Source organism: Homarus americanus, unplaced genomic scaffold, assembly GCF_018991925.1.
Source record: "Homarus americanus isolate GMGI-L3 unplaced genomic scaffold, GMGI_Hamer_2.0 scaffold14467, whole genome shotgun sequence".
Lineage (NCBI taxonomy): Eukaryota > Metazoa > Arthropoda > Malacostraca > Decapoda > Nephropidae > Homarus > Homarus americanus.
Window position 1 is genome coordinate 8,328,665 of NW_024733734.1, and position 21,967 is coordinate 8,350,631.

General features: G+C 41.3%; 1 protein-coding gene across 4 annotated transcripts in view; it reads right to left on the minus strand.

Annotated features, from left to right (window-relative positions):
- Window positions 1–21,485, minus strand: part of LOC121869994 (casein kinase I-like) — a 93,603-nt gene extending 72,118 nt beyond the window's left edge. For 2 of the 4 annotated variants that reach the window (XM_042371674.1, XM_042371675.1), the window contains exons 1-2: window positions 9,553–9,687; window positions 8,285–8,361 (exon numbers count right to left, since the gene is read on the minus strand). In XM_042371674.1, coding sequence (XP_042227608.1) covers window positions 8,285–8,361; window positions 9,553–9,554 — 79 coding nt within the window. In that variant the 5' untranslated portion in view covers window positions 9,555–9,687. Of the gene's footprint in view, window positions 1–8,284; window positions 8,362–8,497; window positions 8,677–9,552; window positions 9,688–21,232 lie in introns of those variants that run through there. The other 2 variants (XM_042371676.1, XM_042371677.1) reach the window with 2 other exon arrangements.
- Between the last annotated feature and the right edge of the window lie 482 nt (window positions 21,486–21,967).

Genomic DNA, 21,967 nt, shown 5'->3' on the forward strand with positions numbered 1-21,967 from the left:
CTGGCTGGTTTCCCTGCAGATTCTCAGCCACGTGTAATTTCAAGAAGCCCCCACACACAGGCGGGCGGGGCGGGGCTTCTTGTGTGGGCAAGTGGGCTTCACTGCACGATTCACCAACGAGCATTACCGCCTTTGAGTACACGTGCAATTTCATTAACAAGAAAAGTGGGACCTTGATAACATACACGTGAAACAAATAAGATAAAAAGGAACAAATAAATTACGGACGAATACAGAGGATAAAGTGATTAAGACATAATGCAGATATGTAATTAATATAAATACAGTTAATAAAATCAACTATTTCCTGGAAAAAATATAAAGATGACTAAAACCGACATGTTGTGGCAGCAAGGACACTCCGGAATCGTCGCCAGATACAGTAAACGTTATATCACGCCTCCCTGCCTGCTATACCTACAGTATATTTCACCCCCTCCACGCACACACAAGTACACACTTTCACTTCATACCAGAACCAGTGATGTCCTCCACACTGTTTACACCATCAACATGTCAAATTTCCACACCGTTTAAACCATGAGTATATAAGCTAAGTAACCAATCACTGATCACTTTTACATTTATTCATAATTTTTACTCCGTACTATAGTAAACAAAAGGCCTTGAGTTGCCAGCAGTGTTCGAAGAGTCTTGAACGAGACTGTACTTGTCTTATGCCCTCATTTACAGGTTGGCTGATTTACATCCTCATCTATTTAAACTGAATGTAAATATTTGTAGCACCAAGAGACAGCACCAATGATTTACACCGACGACACGCATTATGGTCACGAAGTACTGCACTGTACAGTAGCTGTGACTGGACGTAATGAAGGGAAAAAACAATCGTAACAGATGACTGTGATCACTGACAAATTACTTGTATATCCGGAAAACTCCAGAATCTTATCAGCCTCGTAGCTCCAGATATAGGCCATGACTCAACATTATTTGAACCATCTTTACATATACTGTGCAGTACGATGTTTCTGTTGGACAATACAGCATTACGAACAAAATATAAAACAGCAAAGTAAAAGACTAATAATTACACATTTCCTTTCGCCATTATCACTCACTGGCGAAAATTTTGACCAAGTCCCAGGTTGCTGATCTGTCTTTCTGCCTCATTTGCACACAATTGCAGGTCTAACTTAACACAACATACATATAGCATTTCTCACAATTGACTTTTTTTATTTTTTTTATTTACAATTTTTTATTATTATTATTACAGTGTTGTTATTAGTATTATTGTTATCATTATTACTTTATTTTGCTTTTTATTATAAATTTTATTTACTATGAATAATCATTACATTTTCACCCCCAGGCCCCGATGTGGGTCAGTGACCTGTGCCCGGATGGGCTAATCCACGTGTAAAAAAAAAAAAAAGAATGTCGGTAGCTAGTCTTGTGTTTAGCAGTGTGTTAAGTGTCCTTTGTCAAGGGGCGAGACCTGACCCCCCCCCCCCTCCAGCCGTCACGCACAGTATGATATCCACCAGTACTGTAGTGTATAATGCTTGTGTGTTCCTCTGGAGCCCTGGACAGAGCTGCCACAAGCAGCCCCTTGCTGTATCAGCTACAAAACGGTGAAAAATAAATAGGACTTGTGCGATGCGTAGGTGTTACAAAATATAAACACAGATCCAATTTACTTCATTACTTAAGCACAATAATGACACTAATAATAACAAGTTGTGCTTAAATTACACGAGGAAATGAAAGGAAGAGTAAAATGTATTAATTAGATGGTGCGAACAAAATTCTGGTATGAACACTGAGTGACTTAGTACTTCCATAGCACTATGTAAAGTGACGTACCGTATACTGTACAGTACTGTATTGTATAACCCAAATAATCATAAACACTTCACCATCCCATGTCCTGCGGACCACAAAATCCAGCGGTACTTTTTTTTTACCAGAATAGTGTTAGGGCAGCCTTACCCCTTATCCACCAGCACCCTCAGGTAACCACAGCGGCCCCTGGGTCAACTCCCAACCCCAAGCGAGATGTGTGTTGGCATTAGCGGGGTTCATTACTGGGCGGCTGCCACACTGACTGGTGAGCCCAGCATCAACACAGCCAGCCAGCCCACTGAGTCAGCTTGAGGAAGAGACAGCCATTATACCTGCACCAGCCGTGCCAGTAACTTATCAACACCCACTGTTGATATAAATTGGTGGCATAAGGAAAGAGCTGACCAAACACATGGAACAATATGGCCTAATATTGTAATACTGTACAGTACAGTACTGTACTACTGTTCCACTCTTTACTATGACCTCCGTGGTAATGTACTGCACTCGGCTCGTGCCGCTCCTTGCTATACAGTACAGTACAGTATGTCCCATTTCGTCCTCCATGACCTTCACATTAACATTAAGACATGGTGCACACAATCTAGAACCAGTGAGTGTTTTATCCTTACCCGGACACAGAGGGAGAATGACAAGAGGTGGTGGCCACACTTTCCTGTCGTGGGAGAGTCGTGCCTCTTAAACATTATTATTGTACTGCACTTCCTTGTCTCGTTAGCACCTGACATGCACCAATGCCACAAATAAATGTTTCTCAGTGTAAAGCAGGTCTACCATTCGTTACTACACAAATAAATGCTTGGTATAATAGTACAACTATCTGCTGCTGCACATATACTGTACTGTACAACTGGACCAGACAATCCAGCTGCAATAAGCTGTGCCATGCATACAAAATAATCATCTATATTTATACAGTACTGTATTGGTAAAACATTAGACTACAGTATTAAAAATAATGTCATAAATAACACCAGTTCCACTTTGCATAATTAATTATCAATTTAAGGAGCCGGCTAAAAATAATTATCGGGCTATACAGTATTTACAACACTTGGCATCCAGGCTTCCTAAGAGAATCAATTTGAAAACCCCATTTATAGGTTGTAGAGGGCAATGGGAAAAAGAAAAATGGCTGGATTGTCTCCGAAATGGACGCCAATAACTGTACACGAGAGCATAACAACAAATTAAAAGACTTGATACAGGTGTTAAAAAAGTTTGGTGTGGAGAACCAACATCAATGGGAGGAGTTGGCAGAGCAGGGAACGTGTGCAGGAATAGTGAAGAGGCGAGATGGATCTACAGAGGTACCATAATAGCCACTGGATTGGCTGAAATGCTACAGTATAGGATAAAACAAAAGTGTAACTATGTGGATACAATGGTACAATACGGTACAGGATAAAACTTGACCAATAGTACAGGGTACAAGCTGTAGCTACAAAGACAGTGTTGTTGCTGCCCAAGATGAGGGCACAAGAGATGAACATAAACTGAGCATCAATTTCTGGACCAACTGTCAAAGACTGATAACCACACAATCTAACTGTTGCTTTATTATATGCAGAGATAAACAATAATAAGGTGTAGCCATGGATAATAGAGTACTGTACTGTATGGTACAGGTAATAGTCAATACAATATTCCCAGGTGCAGGTAGTATACTGTACAGTACTGTATTGGTCTTGCTAATAACATTTGAATGGTGAATACTGTACTGTTCTTGTTTAACCCTTTTGCTGCATTTCCCGCACTTAGCATTTTATTCTGCTAAGGATAACCTCCCGAAGCCAAAGAGTTAAGTTATTACAAAAAAATTTCAATTAACAATACAGGGCCATATTGTAGACTACTGTACTTATATTTTTTACTATAAGGTGGATAGTAGATACTAAAAACTGTATGATTAATGTGAATACATGAAATCATTTAGAAACATATAAATTTAGAGTTTGGAATACTGTAATGCGCTGTACAGTACACTGATAAATGAAGATTTTTTTTAATGACATATACGCAAAAAATATAAGAGGTACAGTAATAATTTTCTGCTACCTGAGAAATCAGTATACAGTACTGTACTGTATAGGTATTGTACTGTACAGGCTGTACAGTATAAGGTACTGTACTGTACAGGTACTGTACTGTATATTAAACACATGGGGTCACAGCTATATTGTTAATATAGTATACTGTACTGTATTATTAAATTTACCATCAAATTAGAGGAAAACTAAGCTTAAGGAGGCTGCCATACTGAATATTTTAATCAAGGCATTTGTTAACCCCCTGAAGTCTACTGTACTGTACTGATAAAGAAGGCCACAGTAGTTCCCTCCCATAGATCACAGCAGGCAGAGGCTCATTATAGTGGTGGGCGGAAACAGTAGTTCCCTCCCCATAGGTCACAGCAGGCAGATGGTGGCAACATCACACAAGTGTCAGCTTCTAGACCACCGCTGATAAGTGTTACGTATAAATTATCCCAGAAATGCATTTTCATTAATTAAATTTCTTAGTAATACAGTATGTACTGTACTACATATTGATGCCTTATTGTAAAAATAATGAATAAAATTATATCAAATACTATACAGAAGGTTATGTTCATTGTTGGAACACATCTTCAATATACATTAATGTACCATACTGTACAGTGCAGTAGACATGTACTGTATAGCAAAGCCAATGGGATAATCATCCCAGTTGTTTGTTGTGGTCCTCAGGAACACATCCATAATGAATAATGAGGACACATTGTACGTGCACATAGGGAGGACAAACATGGAATGCAACTACAATACTATACAGTGGTATGCCTGTAATAAATTACAGTACATCAATAATTCATCACTGGCCTCATCTCTGATGTATGCACATGGTCATTGTACAGTACACATCCTTTAGTGACTGTGTACAGTATAGTATTTATGCAAAGATCAGCAAAACTATCTTTAACATGTCAAGAGTTATGGAGCATAAATGAGAAATTAACAGAAGAAGGGACGGATAAAGAGACAATGATTCCATGTACAATACAGTACAGCTATACAATAAACACTTGTTATTCACGGGGGTTAGGTTCCAAGGAATGGCGCAAATAGGCAAAGCCACAAATAGCAACTTATACCACCTTGGTGCACGACTGTATACCTATACCAAACTATCAACCAGCCGCACTCGTCCCCTCTTTTAACTTATCTAATAATTCAACTTTCTTTGTCAGGATCATCACTGACTTCTGCCTTTTACATTTCACTTCACTAGCACTGACACGAGGCAGTCTTTAAGGGACCATTTCACACAGAAACACTAAAGTTTTGAGAGAACAACACGAGATGCTGCATCACAGACAATGGTTGAACGTGAACAGATGGAGAGGAGATGCTGCAGGCACGTGGGGTGACTCTTTGTGCTGCGGAAAAAGGCTCGCAAGCTAGCTACCATCTGCTTACTGCGAATCATCGAAATCTTGAATTGCAAACCCACGAATGGCAATGGTCTACTGGTTTTTATAACACTTTCTAATTAGGGGTGTGCTGTATGATCATCAGGATAAACAATAAAGTACAGTAATATTAAGTAAAAGTGGGTTCTATAGGCCTAATGGCTACTTACTGGCAATTTAGATGTGGCACTAAGCCTCTTTTGTGGGACACAAGTATGTAGTGGCCAGCAAGACACTCAACCACTCTCACTTTCCTCAACTGTCCAGTTGGTTACCAGTAACCATTTACTACTAAGTGAGCCTAAGACACACCAACAAGCCTTAAGACTGGAGACAAATGGTCCCTGCACTCAGCCTTCAAGAAGCCGTATACTGTGCTATCTATTTAAACAAATCTGATCTACACCAACAGGTGACCATAACAAGCTAAGGTTGGCACCCAATGCTAATGTTGTGTCAAATGTACGTTTGTAACAAACTCCCAATGAAGTAAATAAAGTACAGTATTTACTAATCAAATGCACGGAGAAGTCACATCACCAATAACAGCAAAGTAGAGCTAGCAAATACTACCAGGCCTAAGCACCCTTCCCAGTACAGTACTATATTTAACTGGTCACTCAATACCAAAATCTCCATGACTTTGTTAGTATATGATGTAAATGTTTCAGACAAACTCAGGTTCTTAGCCAATTATCAGCTTATCTCAGGTAATGCACATCATGTGCAACCAACTAACACAATTGTCACACTCCAACCATTCAAAAGCCATTTTACCATTCATTTGTTTGGGTGGATCTTCACACACATACGGTAGTGACACAACGACCCGCCATATTCTGCTGTATTTTTTGTAGTTTGTAAGGTCAACTTTTCACTACTTAAGAGCATTCTACCATCTCAACTGCTTCTCTACTCTGAGTTTTGTCAAAGCACTCTGAAGTCCATGAACCTGTACTTGCTTCATTTTATTAGCAACAGAGGATACCATAACTAAAAGTTGGTCCTGGTCAATTACAATGAACATGAACTAACATGACAGAAGTAAAATACTTATATGAAACTGATTATGGAGTCTCTGTGGTTATCAGTTGCCTGAATGTCTTCACTCAACATACACTATCAGATTTCTGCCTAAATTCTGGGTGAGAATTTATCAAATCTGTCAAATTAATAAAAAAAAATTGTTTTAAGAGAGGGTACAGTTCATTTACATGAAGGTCCCAGTAAAGACTACAGGTACAATATATTCTGGTCAGTACGTATATTCGTTACACTGTACAGTATCCACGATAACATTCCACAGTTTTGAGTCCCGGATAAAGTGTGCGACCCTGCAGTGTATATGTAGTAATGAAAAATCAAATAGTACTCCCCAGAGTAGGGATATGGATTAGATACTGCTGTGTTTGGTGATAATACCTGCAGGTAAAAGAACATCGCCAACCTTTACAAATGAAACCGAGACTTCAAAATTTATTTTTAAAGAATTGCCACAGTACAGTAGTGCACCTACTAGCAATGTCTTAGTTCAGAAAGTTCACACTGGTGATTGTCATGTTATAGTTCATTATCCAGAGACAGAAACAGACTTTCATTCTCGTCTAACTTTGGCAAACAGGATGTCTTCCAAAAGGGGAAATGAAGAATTTAAGAGACAAACAATAATAAACAAGGTCAGTAGTATATCTGCCAGGGTAACACAATGTAACTTGGCCTCTTATGAGAAGGACAGCTAAACTAAAAACTCATAAGGCAATAAATCTCCCCCTCCCCAATACTGTACTGATTGGACCATGGTAGCATGTGATACAGTATTTGTTTACAAACACCCTCTCGACAATAAGGTTTGCCTGAATATAGAGCTTTACCATAAATATACTGTACCATGCAGCATGAAATTCTTCAGCAACACCATTCCTCCGAGCTCGATGCATCATGCAATTATTCATAACAGGCAATTCAAATAAAAATAGTAAAATTGCATAAGGTATTCAACCCATGAAGTATTTCCAAAGATTCTGCAGACAAAGGTTTTCATTGATAAGATTGTAAAAATAAGGTGAAGGGCATTTTCTACTGATCTGTCAATTCTGACACTGACAGCTGCCTGTACCTAATGGCAAATGTGAGAGGACCTTCAGTAATATAAAGTACAGAGATCAAATTGCTGCATTGTACTCTTTTATTTCATCCCTACTTACTACAGTATACAGCAGTACAGTGCATACGGTAACCATGTTAATGTAAGACCATATCTGATCCAAACTACAGTATGTGCTTCAACATGTTCAAGTAGCCTTCAGGTACAGTACTGTACTATAAACTTTTTTTAAGAAAGATTCAATTTCAAAGCTATTAACCAACATTGTATGAGGATTATAACACTGTGTTGCCTCACTACTGCACATTAGTGTTGGACTAAAACCAAGTCTTTTATCACTGATATTTACCACAAAACCTATAATATAGAATTACAACACTATACTCTGTTGACAGACCCTAATTTAAAATTACTTTGGTGAAAATTTCTTCAGTGGGATATACATACAACATAATGTTCCTGCATCAACATCAGTCATAAGTATACTGTACTGTTGTCTGTTGTAATGGTTCTTGTGGTGTCCAAGTCAATGATAACAATATTAACCTCAAGTTTATTGTTGGTGCCAACAGTAATAGTTGCACAATTATTCTACCACCATTTCTACCTTGTGAAACCAGCAAAAAAGAAGAAACTGCACGAAAAAATTCAAGTTCAAATAGACATGAAACACTGGCCTAGAGAGGAAATGTTCCCATGGTTTGAGAGATATAAGTAAAGGATACTCATACTAACAGGTCCTCCTCACTACATACTATTAAGAGGTTAAGAGAGAATACACCCAGGCGCTTTGTTGGTGTCTTCCTTTGTCAACAGAGGCGCTGGGGCAGCCTAACCTCCGCTCACACCCATTTCAATTTAGTCTCGTCTACTTAACTCCTACATTAAATGGTACTTACCCAAGTATATGTCACCGAAAGATCCACTTCCTATCTTCCGTCCTAGACGATACTTGTTGCCAACCCTTAACTCCATCCTGCAAGAGAGGAACGCAAAGAAGCATATCAGTGCTATTCTGGCCAGCCCGAGAGACCAGCCATCTTGGAATCAACAATAACAAGAGGTCTAGCTCAGTTCCACACAGGTGAATATTTTGCAAGTTATCTGCTTACCTGCTTCGCCAGCACCTTAAGTCTCCGCACGCAAACTATATTGAATGTATTCACTTTTATCTCATAATTGTGTTTGTCGTCTAGAGTGAAAAATAGCGGCAGATTAGGTAGATAAATCCGAGACTTGGGCAGCGACTATCACCATATTCACAAGAGCCCGGATGAACACTAACTCAGCTGGCGAGCGAGGGAGAGGGCAGCACGTACCGAGCCGCGCCTCCCCACTCTACACCATACTTTTTACTACTCTTCGTCCATTCCCGTTAGTATTCGATTTCCTACCATATTATTGTCTTAGATACCTCTCAAAGTGTACTAACCATGCAATCAGTTGATTATGTTCTGCCTGACACTCGTGCACTTATACTGAAAAGACCGACAAAAGTACATCAAAGTAACATGACGAGGAAACAAAAGTCATGATAATTGAAGCCCAGCTCGAAGTATTTGGCAGTCAGCAACCTGAGCTCAGGGAAACAACTTTGTATCAGCTGATTTCTTCCTACGTTATTTGAGTAACTCTTCGTAATATTTCCGACAAGGTATAACTCAAAAGGAAGGTTCACATAGAAAATTGTTCTCACAAATAATAGGTAATGAAAGGGAAACAGGAAAGAGTACGTAGCATCCGTATAAAAGCACTTGTAAACATCTCAGACATCCGCGGCAACACCTTCAGGTTTTGACTTTTGAACAGATGTTTGATGATAAACATCAGTTATTATAAGAATTACAGCATCACAGACTGCTTTTAACGTAATATGGATGATATCTGGAACCCAATCATCCGTTACAAACGAGAACACGTTACCAAAGAAGAGTTCCAGCCCTTGAGTGCAACATTCCGGCATCTTCATTGAACAGATTATGAAGAAAAAAAAATCACTGCAATTCAAGAACACAAAAATGTGAATAGGATCTTCCCATCCACACTTACACCACCACTTATGCTTGAGACCTCACACAGCCCTGTCACTTTCTACACCTACCGACTTTCTATATCACATAACCCCGAGATGCTCACAACACACCGAAAAAGCTCAGGTTTTACGTACATCTTAGTGCCACAATGTTCTGAAACCTGGAAAAGACAGCCAGGATGAGGGAAGTGTTGGCGAACACTATCACGAGAACAGGAGCAGCGCGGTAACCTCCAGCTTGACACGACTGTAATGCGACTCTGACTCGCTCCCTTCCTCCTCGGCCAGACCCTTGATGGTGCACACGTACGCACGTACACACACACACACCCGCACACTCGTACGCACACACACACATTCACATGCATAAACACATGTTGTCTTCGCCTTGCATATGGAGTGTGAAACATGAATGATGATTTGTTAACTGTAGTAATGTCTTTTGTTTGTTGTTGATTTTGTGTGTGGTAGTAAGAAAATGTTTGGTACTTCTCATAGAGTCAATCTGTTTCATGTGAGGCTGAGTGAGGGGCCCGTATGCTGGGCTATCAGGTACTGCCCTCTGTTGTAAATATTGTGGGCCACCTCCCCGGGCTACAAGTGGACACCCAGCCTAGCCTCACCACACAAGCTTCCCGCACCTGGCCATGATACACATGCCCACAATACCTAACATTGACTAAAGATCCACCCACTCACGTCTACCCACTTACGGTACCCGGAACTGTGGCACCTAACTACACACTAGTATACCTTTTCTCACAATGGCACACGGTAACTGGACACAACAACAACACACTCTCTCATTATTCGTTTTCATTCATTCTTTCAAACTACTGTAAGAGATGTGTCGTGTTAGGGTGTTCCTCACTCACAACACTGACCTAACATTCCCATCTGTTCTGCCTCTGCCGCTTAATATAGCCCGGTATCAACCATATACCTGTACTTGTGTATGAACCATTATATTTGTATTTGTACCAGTCTATCTCTCTCTCCTCACTGCTATTACTGAATTAATAAAACCACAACATATAATTCAGCATTGCAGACAGGTGAAGGGGTAACCCGGAGAGAGTGCATCATGTAGGTAGTGGTGAGGGAGGTGCTAATTCACCCTATCCTAAAGAACACCTGCCGTATACTGTACCGTCACCTACACACACCTGGATCTCTCTCTCTCTCTCTCTCTCTCTCTCTCTCTCTCTCGTTGTCTCTCTCTCTCTCTCTCAAAGTAACAAAAAATATAGCATCTTACAACAAAGATCAGACTCATGATAAACGAAAGGACTCCTATCAATCACAATCAATGACTTGCCCAAAACAGGAATAAGTGAAAGCACCTGATGAACGCCCGAGACCGAGAGACTTAGAAACTGGTCAATAAAAACAACTCAAGAAGAAAGTTTAATCAGATACCTCGACACAAGTACAGGTTTAGGTACACAACCACAAAATGAACTCTGCGACTCAGGTTGTCTCGGTAGGGTTGTTAAAAACCTTCGTCCATTGTCATATTGTCTCACACTTTTTAGAGCGTTTACTACTAGTTACTAACACAGTGATTTCAATATGTGGTCACTTAAAATTTTTGGTAGAGTATAATATTTAAAATGGAATCAACGTATTGACTATCACTTCTAATACGTACAAGGAACACAGCCAAAATGGGCCCACGGATCCATAACTTACATACACACCGTAATGGAATCAATCTGTCTTATAATCACTGTCATTACACGAGGAGAAACGAGTGTGAAGATATTGTGAACGACGACAATGTAATGTTGAATTTGGATAATTTTTCTATGGGGGGGGGGGTGAAGGCAGAGTCCACTGGATCAATAGTAATGCAAAGAAACGTCTATGGCATACTGGTCTAATAACAAGCACTGTATGTTGTCAAACTGTGTGTGTGTGTGTGTGTGACGCATTCTTGCCACGTCAGTCTAGTTACGTTGTGTGACGTCTAATTGCGTCACGGGTGTAGTGTTTGTGACTCATCCGTGACTGTGAGTGTGGTGAGGGTGTTGTGTCATATTATCAGCTGTCGCGGCAGCGGTAATAAGGCATGCATGGAGTTGTCGTGACAATACTTTCACTCTGATGTCACTACGCACCAACACCGCCCCCAACACCAATGTGAACACCTGTACCGTAGAGAACACTGCCACACATCAACATTACGCTATATTCTTCTGACTCCACCATTTTCAATACGTTTTCAACTTTCTCTCACCAGCATCGTGACCTGACCAGTTAAAGTCTCTGAAACAAAACCATCCATAGCAGAGCCATCCAATCACCTCCCACATCACCGCAACAGTCCCATCCCAACCATTGTGAGAATCATCAATAAATCGTCGATCATTTGTACACTAACTCTTTTTGTTTCATTGAATCTACACTAAAATGTCTCACTTAACGCCCCCCCCCCTCCTAGGTATAGCTGGTGTACTGTGTATATGTCCAGCAGTTGTCTCTTTTATTTTCAATTAATCGTAGATCATTATTTATATTATTATCATTATTAGTTTTACTATTATTATTGCCGTTATCAGTACTACGTATTAGTATAATTATTACATCATTACTATTATTATTATTATTATTATTATTATTATTATTATTATTATTATTATTATTACTGTTATTATTATTTTTATAAAATCCCCATTAACCTACATTCATACAACACTTTCACGCAACCAACACAACCACACCCACACTACCACGCCTCCACCCACCACGCCTCCACCCACCACCACCCACACTACACACCACCACACCACCACCCACATCCCCAAGGAAGAGGCAACAAGCCCCTCAACATTAACCAGTTCAGGCGGTAAAGACACACACGTCATGCTAAGGGCCAGGTACAGTGTGTTACCATGGCTGAAGAGGACAATCAGGCTAACTACGTCGCCATACAGACCGATGACGTCACCATACAGACCGATGACGTTACGTATCACATTACCTGGGTCAAGATTTGTATAGGTGCGTATACCGGTACAGTACTGTGAAATATTTCCATTAATATCTAAGGTTAAAATAAACTTTATGTCGAGTATTGTGAGCGTGTAGAACTAGTCTGCGGAGATGGTCTAGTCTATAACACCACACACCATTACTGCCACCACTACACACTCTCATTACCACCACCACAACAACCACCACCACCACACCAACAACAACCACCACCACGACTATAATAACAACTACAACAACAACCATGAGCAGGTAATTTAGGGTTAAGGCGTCGTGGAAAGATTCAGGTCAGGATAAAATCTGGCCCAGATATTCCCTTTATTGCCCCGTAACGTCTAGAGGCGGCGCCCTTGGCTACCATCCTCTACAGTACCGGTGGGGCCCTGCGTCACTAGTGCCCCCCCCTCCTCCTATTATGTTTTTCTGTGTTGTGTCTTGTTTTCTCTCCTGATATCTTATCTCACTTTCACTCTTAATTTCTCTTTCTTACTGTCTCTGCTTTCTACATTTCTTACTTTCTATATTCTCTCTCTCTCTCCCTTACATTAAATCTGTGTGAGTGATGCACCTCACAGCGGCAAGATCTGTCCTGATCCATCAAGTGAAGCACTAGATTATGTTGACGATCACCACAAAGGTCACGAGCTGTGTGTGTGTGTAAAGGAACTAGGATGCTACTGTAAGGCATCCCCTCCCCCACCAGGACGACAATAAGGTACAGCCCTACAGATAACGCCAGCCAGAAACGCTGTTCATAACATAATGAACCTGACAAGTGTACCGAGTTAATGTGTTCACTTATTGTAACGGACTATAGTTACGGTGCGTCACTTCATGTACAAATTAATTTGGTCCCACACGTGAGCTTACCGACTACCGGGTCCTTACTCTTATAACATGATGTACTGTACGTGTTACCTGAAGCCTTATACACCCCACCACTCTGTACAGGGTCCTTACTCTTATAACATGATGTACTGTACGTGTTACCTGAAGCCTTATACACCCCACCACTCCCAGCATCAATAAAGCAACATAAACAACGCCTCCTTATCCTCAACGCCCCACTTAATCTATTACTACAGAAGGTATTTATATACACATTATCACACAAGTATATAGCAATAAAAAATAGGAAGAATTATCACTGTTTGATACGAGGAGCGGAAGCCATTAATGAGTGTTATCAGCCACCCACGCCTCAGGATTGTCATGGTGTGTCGTAACCTTACAACACTGAAGGTTTTATTGATATAGTTAGAATAATGAAATGGATCGCTTGAAATCTCTACCCCGGCTTATAACACTAACCTCCCTAACAGTTGCTCTCGTAAAACAAATAACGATGACACTACACCAAGACTTTACCCTAATAGATGTATTCTCTCTACACTTACGGGGGAATTATCTTATTAGTCTTTGAAAATCATCAACCTGGGCTTTGATTTTCACAGACTTCTTGTAGGTTAAATTCTCCTCCTCACTTAAAAATGTGACCACACACCCAACTGCCTGCTGTGATCACAAATCAATATGGCGTCGAAATCACCCCAAGACTTTAAATTAACTCGTGAAATTTACGAGAACCCAGAATGGTGTATTAAAGCAGCGCCTAAACAGCCCCGAGACTCTGCCGTCAGTAGTTACATTATCACCAGGTACAGGGAGTATAACTTGGGGGAGATGTTGAGTCCAGCGCCTGACTCACGCACCTCCAGAGTGTGGGGGGGGGGGCAACACCCAGGTCATGTGTGGGTCCGTCCTCCTACCTACTGGGGACGTGGAGAGAGAGAGAGAGAGAGAGAGATTCTTTCTACCTGCATGCTGGAGAGAAAGGCATAGGTGCCCCCCAACTTCCGGAGACAAAGATGAGGAAAGAGAAAGCTATATAACAAAAACAACCTAACCTAACCATAATAAAAGCACGCCCAAGTTAACATGATAATTATTAGGACACAAAATAAACTACATCTGCCTGGATGTTGTTCACTTTCCTATTTCAGCTGCTGAGATTTTGTCCAATGGGAAGTGTCCGGCGAGATTTTGTCCAATGGGAAGTGTCCGGCGAGATTTTGTCCAATGGGAAGTGTCCGACGAGATTTTGTCCAATGGGAAGTGTCCGGCGAGATTTCGTCCCCACGTACCAAGTGAGATTCAGGAGGACGGACCACCACAAGATCCCAGTGACTCACCCCACAAGGCTCTCCCCCCGACACCACCTGACCCCTGGGCCAGGCTGCCTTACATATCTCACAACACATCTCTCTATAGTAATGTACACACTGAAATATTAACATCACTCTTACAGGCTCCCTTAACCTCACTCTTACAGGCTCCCTTAACCTCACTTTTACAGGCTCTCTTAACCTCACTCTTACAGGCTCCCTTAACCTCACTCTTACAGGCTCCCTTAACCTCACTCTTACAGGCTCCCTTAATCTCACTCTTACAGGCTCCCTTAACCTCACTCTTACAGGCTCCTCTTAACCTCACTTTTACAGGCCCCTTAACCTCACTCTTACAGGCCCTAACCTCACCTCACAGGCCCTAACTCCCGCCTTTACAGGCTCCCTTAACCTCACCTACAGGCTCCCTAACCTCACTCTACAGGCTCCCTTAACCTCACTTTTACAGGCCCCTTAACCTCACTTTACAGGCCCCTTTAACCTCACTCACAGGCCCCTTTAACCTCACTTTACAGGCTCCTTAACCTCACTTTACAGGCCCCTTAACCTCACTCTGGCGGCCCCTTAACCTCACTTTACAGGCTCCCCTTAACCTCACTCTTACAGGCCCCTTAACTCACTTTACAGGCCCCTAACCTCACCTCACACAGGCTCCTTTAACCTCACTTTCTCCTTAACCTCACTTTACAGGCCCCTAATCCTCACCTACAGGCTCCCTTAACCTCACTTTTACAGGCCCCTAACCTCACTTTACAGGCTCCTTTAACCTCACTTTTACAGGCCCTCAACCTCACTCTGCCAGGCCCCTTAACCTCACCTTACAGGCTCCCTAACCTCACCTACAGCCCCCTAACCTCACTTTTACAGGCCCCTTAACCTCACTTTACAGGCCCCTTAACCTCACTCTTACAGGCTCCCCTTAACTCACTCTTACAGGCCCCTTAACTCACTCTTACAGGCCCCCCCTTAACTCACCTACAGGCCCCTTTAACCTCACTCTACAGGCCCCTTAACCTCACTCTTACAGGCCCCTAACCTCACTTTACAGGCTCCTAACCTCACTTTTACAGGCTCCCTTAACCTCACTCTTACAGGCTCCCTTAACCTCACTCTTACAGGCTCCCTTAACCTCACTCTTACAGGCTCCCTTAACCTCACTCTTACAGGCTCCCTTAACCTCACTCTTACAGGCTCCCTTAACCTCACTTTTACAGGCTCCCTTAACCTCACTCTTACAGGCTCCCTTAACCTCACTCTTACAGGCTCCCTTAACCTCACTTTTACAGGCTCTCTTCAGCTACAACAAAAACACACGGTACAGAATAGCTTCGTAACTGCAGTGAGATTCTACCGTACCGTGGAAGGTTCACTGGCAGTCGACCGTAGGGGATAACAGCCTAAGAATAGCGCCAAAACCAAATAAACTCTGTCCACTGATCCCTTCACTACGGGACGCCACTTTTAATATTTTATTTAGTTAACACCAGACCACTTCACCCAGCTGAGATAGACCCCGTACACCAGGAGTTATCTCTCACCCCAGCTAAGAGATAGACCCCGTACACCAGGAGTTATCTCTCACCCCAGCTAAGAGATAGACCCCGTACACCAGGAGTTATCTCTCACCCCAGCTAAGAGATAGACCCCGTACACCAGGAGTTATCTCTCACCCCAGCTAAGAGATAGACCCCGTACACCAGGAGTTATCTCTCACCCCAGCTAAGAGATAGACCCCGATCTCTCACCCCAGCTAAGAGATAGACCCCGTACACCAGGAGTTATCTCTCACCCCAGCTAAGAGATCAACTTATCTTACATACATCACACAATCCGCTGTGTTGAAACGCCCTCATGACACATTTCCGCTCCCTTGTACTTAGTAGGTGAGACGCGTAGGCTTCTACCATTAAAATACAATGCTAACAAAAGATATCCTGACTGGCAATACTCTTCTCTACCCCGTAATTACACGTCAGACGAACGTTCGCCCACCTTTTGCCTGCAATGGTGCTCTATGATATGACCGATAAAAAGGTGGGCTGCAGAAGTCGACGATCCAGTGGTAGTGAAGTGAATGACGACCTCAGGGTGTAGATTATTTATTAATACAGTGTAGTGTAGAGTAACGGCCGATAGTGTACAACAACACCCCAGACACCGTGGGAGGGCGACCACTGTGTACTGTACACCCACCATGACGCAGTAACTGTCACATTACACCGTTTTATCTGTCTATAATTTACATAATTTCCTGTCCAACAATATTTAACTTTAATTAAACTCTAAAATCAGCTTGACCTAAACTTTAATTAAACCTAACTTCACTTAACCTAATTCTAACTCAAACCAAACTTTATTTGACCTTATTCTTACCTAACCCTAATTTATCTTAACCTAACCTTTATCTGAGTAACATAACAGAGAAGAAACCTAAACTAACTGATCAAACGTGAATTATTATTTAATAATCTAAATGGTGACTGTGTGAGTGATTGTGAAGAGTGGTGACTGTGTGAGTGATTGTGAAGAGTGGTGACTGTTGAAGATTGGTGACTGTGTGAGAGGTACAAGTTCAGTGAGTGAGTCACCTGCCTGAGGTGCCACCAGGTGTCCTACACTCTCCCCTAGAATGGTTCCAGGTAATTGACTCACCTCACCCTCGACCGTCGGGCTGGGAAGGATCAACCAGGAAAAAATTACATATTGCTTAACACAAACAAATTTCAATACAATATTTTCTAACTATTCGTCCACACGGAGAGGAAATTGAATCTACTGATACTATGATACAACTCAACGTTAAACCAAACCAGGCCTAAGCTAACCTAACACAACAAAATGTAATACAACCGCATCTTACTATTAATACGCAAAGAAAAAGCATATTTACTGTGTGGTGGTAGTGACGCGTGTGGTGGTAGTGACGTGTGTGGTGGTAGTGACGTGTGTGGTGGTAGTGACGTGTGTGGTGGTAGTGACGTGTGGTGGTAGTGACGTGTGTGGTGGTAGTGACGTGTGTGGTGGTAGTGACGTGTGTGGTGAGTAGTGACGTGTGGTGGTAGTGACGTGTGTGGTGGTAGTGACGTGTGTGGTGGTAGTGACGTGTGTGGTGGTAGTGACGTGTGTGGTGGTAGTGACGTGTGGTGGTAGTGACGTGTGTGGTGGTAGTGACGTGTGTGGTAGTGAAGTGTGGTGGTAGTGACGTGTGTGGTGGTAAGTGGCGCCACTTCCGGTAACTTCCCCCTTCACTGGGCTAAGGTCGAGGACACGAGCCAGCCAGTCACTTTCTAGGGCCCGCCAACCTTCTTATTTACCAACTTGCGATATAATTTATAACGATTTACCGTCATTTATTTGATTAATTTAAAGTAATGACCTTTATTTAGTCTTATATCTCAACTATTACGACAGCTACATGTACATTAAACACACCATTATACCAGAAGACGTAACGCAACACAACAAATTTTAGACCCCAAGTGACAAGTGTTTAGTCACCCCCACAATCAATTCCTCTCATGTCGCAAGTCAGAAATTCATTCATAATTCCTCTACTAATGCCCAGTCAACACGGGCCATTTTCCCCTCACCAGCACACACAAGAAACAATTACATCCAACGCAATTATAGTCGACTTACAGCAGTGACGCAACGAACCAGCTCCTCGACGGGCTATGAAACGTTGATAGCTTTGTTCCTGTGTCAGTGTTGGACGTTCGACGGTAAGAACGGCGTGGCTGTCGACCTAAATCTTGAAAAGTTATGTTGTAAGATACTAAGACTTATTCACCCTGACAATTGAGGCATCAAAATATACGAAAACACTTCCCATAATAATGTTGTAGCCTTCCTGACTGTAATTTTATTCAGCTTGGCGAATTACCGATATGACTTAAACTGATGAGTGTGATAAGTATATACTTTACCATCATTAACCAACAAACCGCCACGTCCGCGACCATCTAGTAATATGGTGGGTGTGAAGCGGGACGAGTGACCCAGCCGCCCACCACAACCACTCACACTTTATCTAGAAATGACCTACCACCCATCCTCCTCCTCACTACTGTACCACACCATAACATCAGTACGGACGGTGACGAAACACCCAACGCTATTGCTACGTCAGCCATCAGACAATTTGGCGCGATTTTCAAAATACTTTCTACACCAGCTGCTACACCAATTCAGATAAACTAACCCATATAATCCAAATAACGTAACCTAACCTAATCCACTGTTCTACCTGTGTGTTATAGTTAAGTCATAAACAATTTGGTACTCTCAATATGTCCAAAACAATCAGTGGAATTCCTCATAGACTATTACTGGAACAATTATGGTCATATGCTCCAACTTCCAGAGATCTTATTTTTGTTATAACAGCTTAGTGATACACAGAAGAATTCGTTTGTCTCTGGACCGCAGGATATCAATACAGTCGTATATAACAAGGCGACAGCGCATCTTTGCCGGGATACAGAGTAGACAAGCTTCCTCGAGTTATTGTCTTGATAAACAGGTTAAGTTGCTTAGATACATTTCTAGTCATATATAGGTTAAGGCATCAACTCACTTCATCACAGGAATTCTTGTTTCTGCGCTGTGTATCTAATGGCGGTATGAACTTGTACGTATGTGCGTGAATAAAATATCTGCATGTGAATATTTGTTTATGCTGCCACTGGTGGAGAGCGGGTGCGTGTCATGGTGACAAGTTCACCCACTGTGGAGCTTCAGCTAGAACCTGTTTGCCAAGTTGTTGCTGCTTCCTTCACCGTCACAGATGCCAAATATGCCGTTTTTCGCTTTGTCCAGAGTGAGGCAACACACCCACATACATGCACGTTAGTTTAGATACATTCTTACACAGATAGAGTAGATACAAACATTATTACATACAAAACATGAGCACAACACACACACAAATCCAAAAATGCCCACACTGGTCAAAAACAATCACATGGCGCCCATCATTTATACTTTTACATTTCTATTATAACTCTTTCATAATGCTGGATTATATTTCATATTATATCTCATATAATAATCGAAGCATAAATAATTACAATATATTACAATTTACGCACATTATTAATTAAACTTAAAATGTCAGTCTGATATTTCATTGCATAAATATTTCGTAACACTGAAGGTAATGTGACGCTGCAGTGGGAAAGCAGGACTTGGTTTCAACAAAGTAAAGCTGAAAACCAACTGTTATATCTTATAATTTGTAATGTTGTTAAGCGCTTAAAGACCTTCGTTGTTGAAGAGCAGTAATAACGGTATAAAAACAAATTCAAACACGACAAGTTTCCGGAGCATTAAGTTATGCAACAGAGCACCTATGTTTATGCTGCTTGATTAAACTTTTAGTTTCATGAGTCCACAAGATTTGTGTGGCAATTTCCGTGGTTACTGCGACAACGCTCAGTTAACACAACATCCAAACTTCCAAGCCTGGTGGTGTTTAATATCACTTTTGAAGATAACTGCATTTTTACAAACTCGAAGTTCTCGGCAAAATCCCACTACGTATTTCACATTGGGTGAAATCACTCACCACGATTGAGGCGGATAAAGTCCAACCAGCCCGAATTTCCCAGCGTCCAAATATTATTGTTACATGTAAAGTTTGGTTTGGTTAGGTTTTGTGGAATTCACCTTATAACCGTAGACTGATGTTGACCCTAGTATCGTATTGCTGCCCAGGCCATGTTAGAATGCCCCTGTATGTACTGTACAACAGGTCCCAAAACTGTTACGTGTACAGCAGATCTCAGGACTGTTACAACGTACAACAGGTCCTAGAACTGTTAGAGCTTGTATATATGAGGTCCCAGAACTGTTACAATGTGTACATCAGGTCCCAAAGGTGAACAGGAAATTCCTTTGTATCTTTACGTTACTGTACTCAGTTTTTGTTTCAGAAAATGTTCTCAGGAGACACATTCAACGTTACGATCACCACATATTCATAATAATATGAGAATGGATTATGTGAATGTTATGGTAATGAGGATGATACGGTATAATTATGTTGTAATAGTCCATTAGTGTAATTATAGCATGTATTTAAATAATATCTTACATTGACACAAGATATTATGGTGGTGTTTACCTTAGTCATCTAGCATTTACGGTCGGCCTTTGAAGATAATATAACCCGAGAAATTCCACGATACCTTATAAGTGCCTCAAGGCTTAAGTGAACAACACTAAACTTCCATGTCTGTTCAAGATCTCTGAATACTTTGATGGCACATTTAACTTTATAATGTATATATATATATATATATATATATATATATATATATATATATATATATATATATATATATATATATATATATATATACAGAGAGAGAGAGAGAGAGATTTTTTTTTTAAATATCATCTATACATAAAAATTTTAACCGCAATTATCACAAGGTATTATATTTATATATGATAATGATACTAGTCAATTCAAATCATATACCATAAGTGTCCAATACTTTACAGTACTTCAGTATATGGGTTGGGAATAACGGAAATTCCTGTGTTACTGCTGTTGTTACCGTGGCGGCCTCGTAAGATTGCTCTCTATGTTAACAAAAACGACTGAGAGAACATAATACTGCACGACTTACTTTTTCTTAGTTGTACAGACCACCAGCTGAGCAATGGGTGACATGCTTTAAGGGGGAGCCAGGGGGCCCTATAATAAACACTGGGTGAATCCTGCTCGTGCCGTCACCACCTGTTCTACTAAGCCGTTTGAGTTATTTACACTGCAATTTCCGATACATAGACTTAAATTTGGCTTTGAATTATCACGTCTTCACTGCACCGACTTCACGGGAGTTGTGTAGCGCCTGGTATCCCACCCTCCGCACACTTCCACCACCTACGATGCACTGGCACGCGCGTCCTTCCTAACACCTCATGCTACCCGGGCAGTCAGTCAGACAGTCGGTCGAGGGCGCAGGTAGCGTTAAACGTGCTGCATTATTGTTACAAGTAAAAAAAAATGCCTGTATCAATGTAAATATGTCGCGAGTGTTATCTGATTTGTTTTATTGTTCATGACCAAAAAAATTACCAATGTGAGGTCGTGTGACTGATGAGTAAGCAACTGAGTGAGGGGGTGGGGGGAATTCATGCACTATCCCAAGTTTATAAAACTCGTTACTACTGGTTACTACCGTTTTTTTTTCACTAGAAACTATGTCTCATGAGATATCTCTTGATTTAAAACATAACACCGTTTAGCTGAGTTATGAACTCATAAAAAGTCTCCTTGGGAGTTATTAAGGTGAACAGCCTTACTACCAACACAGCGTGAAAAAGCTGCAAAGAATCTCGATATGAACATTACCATGTTG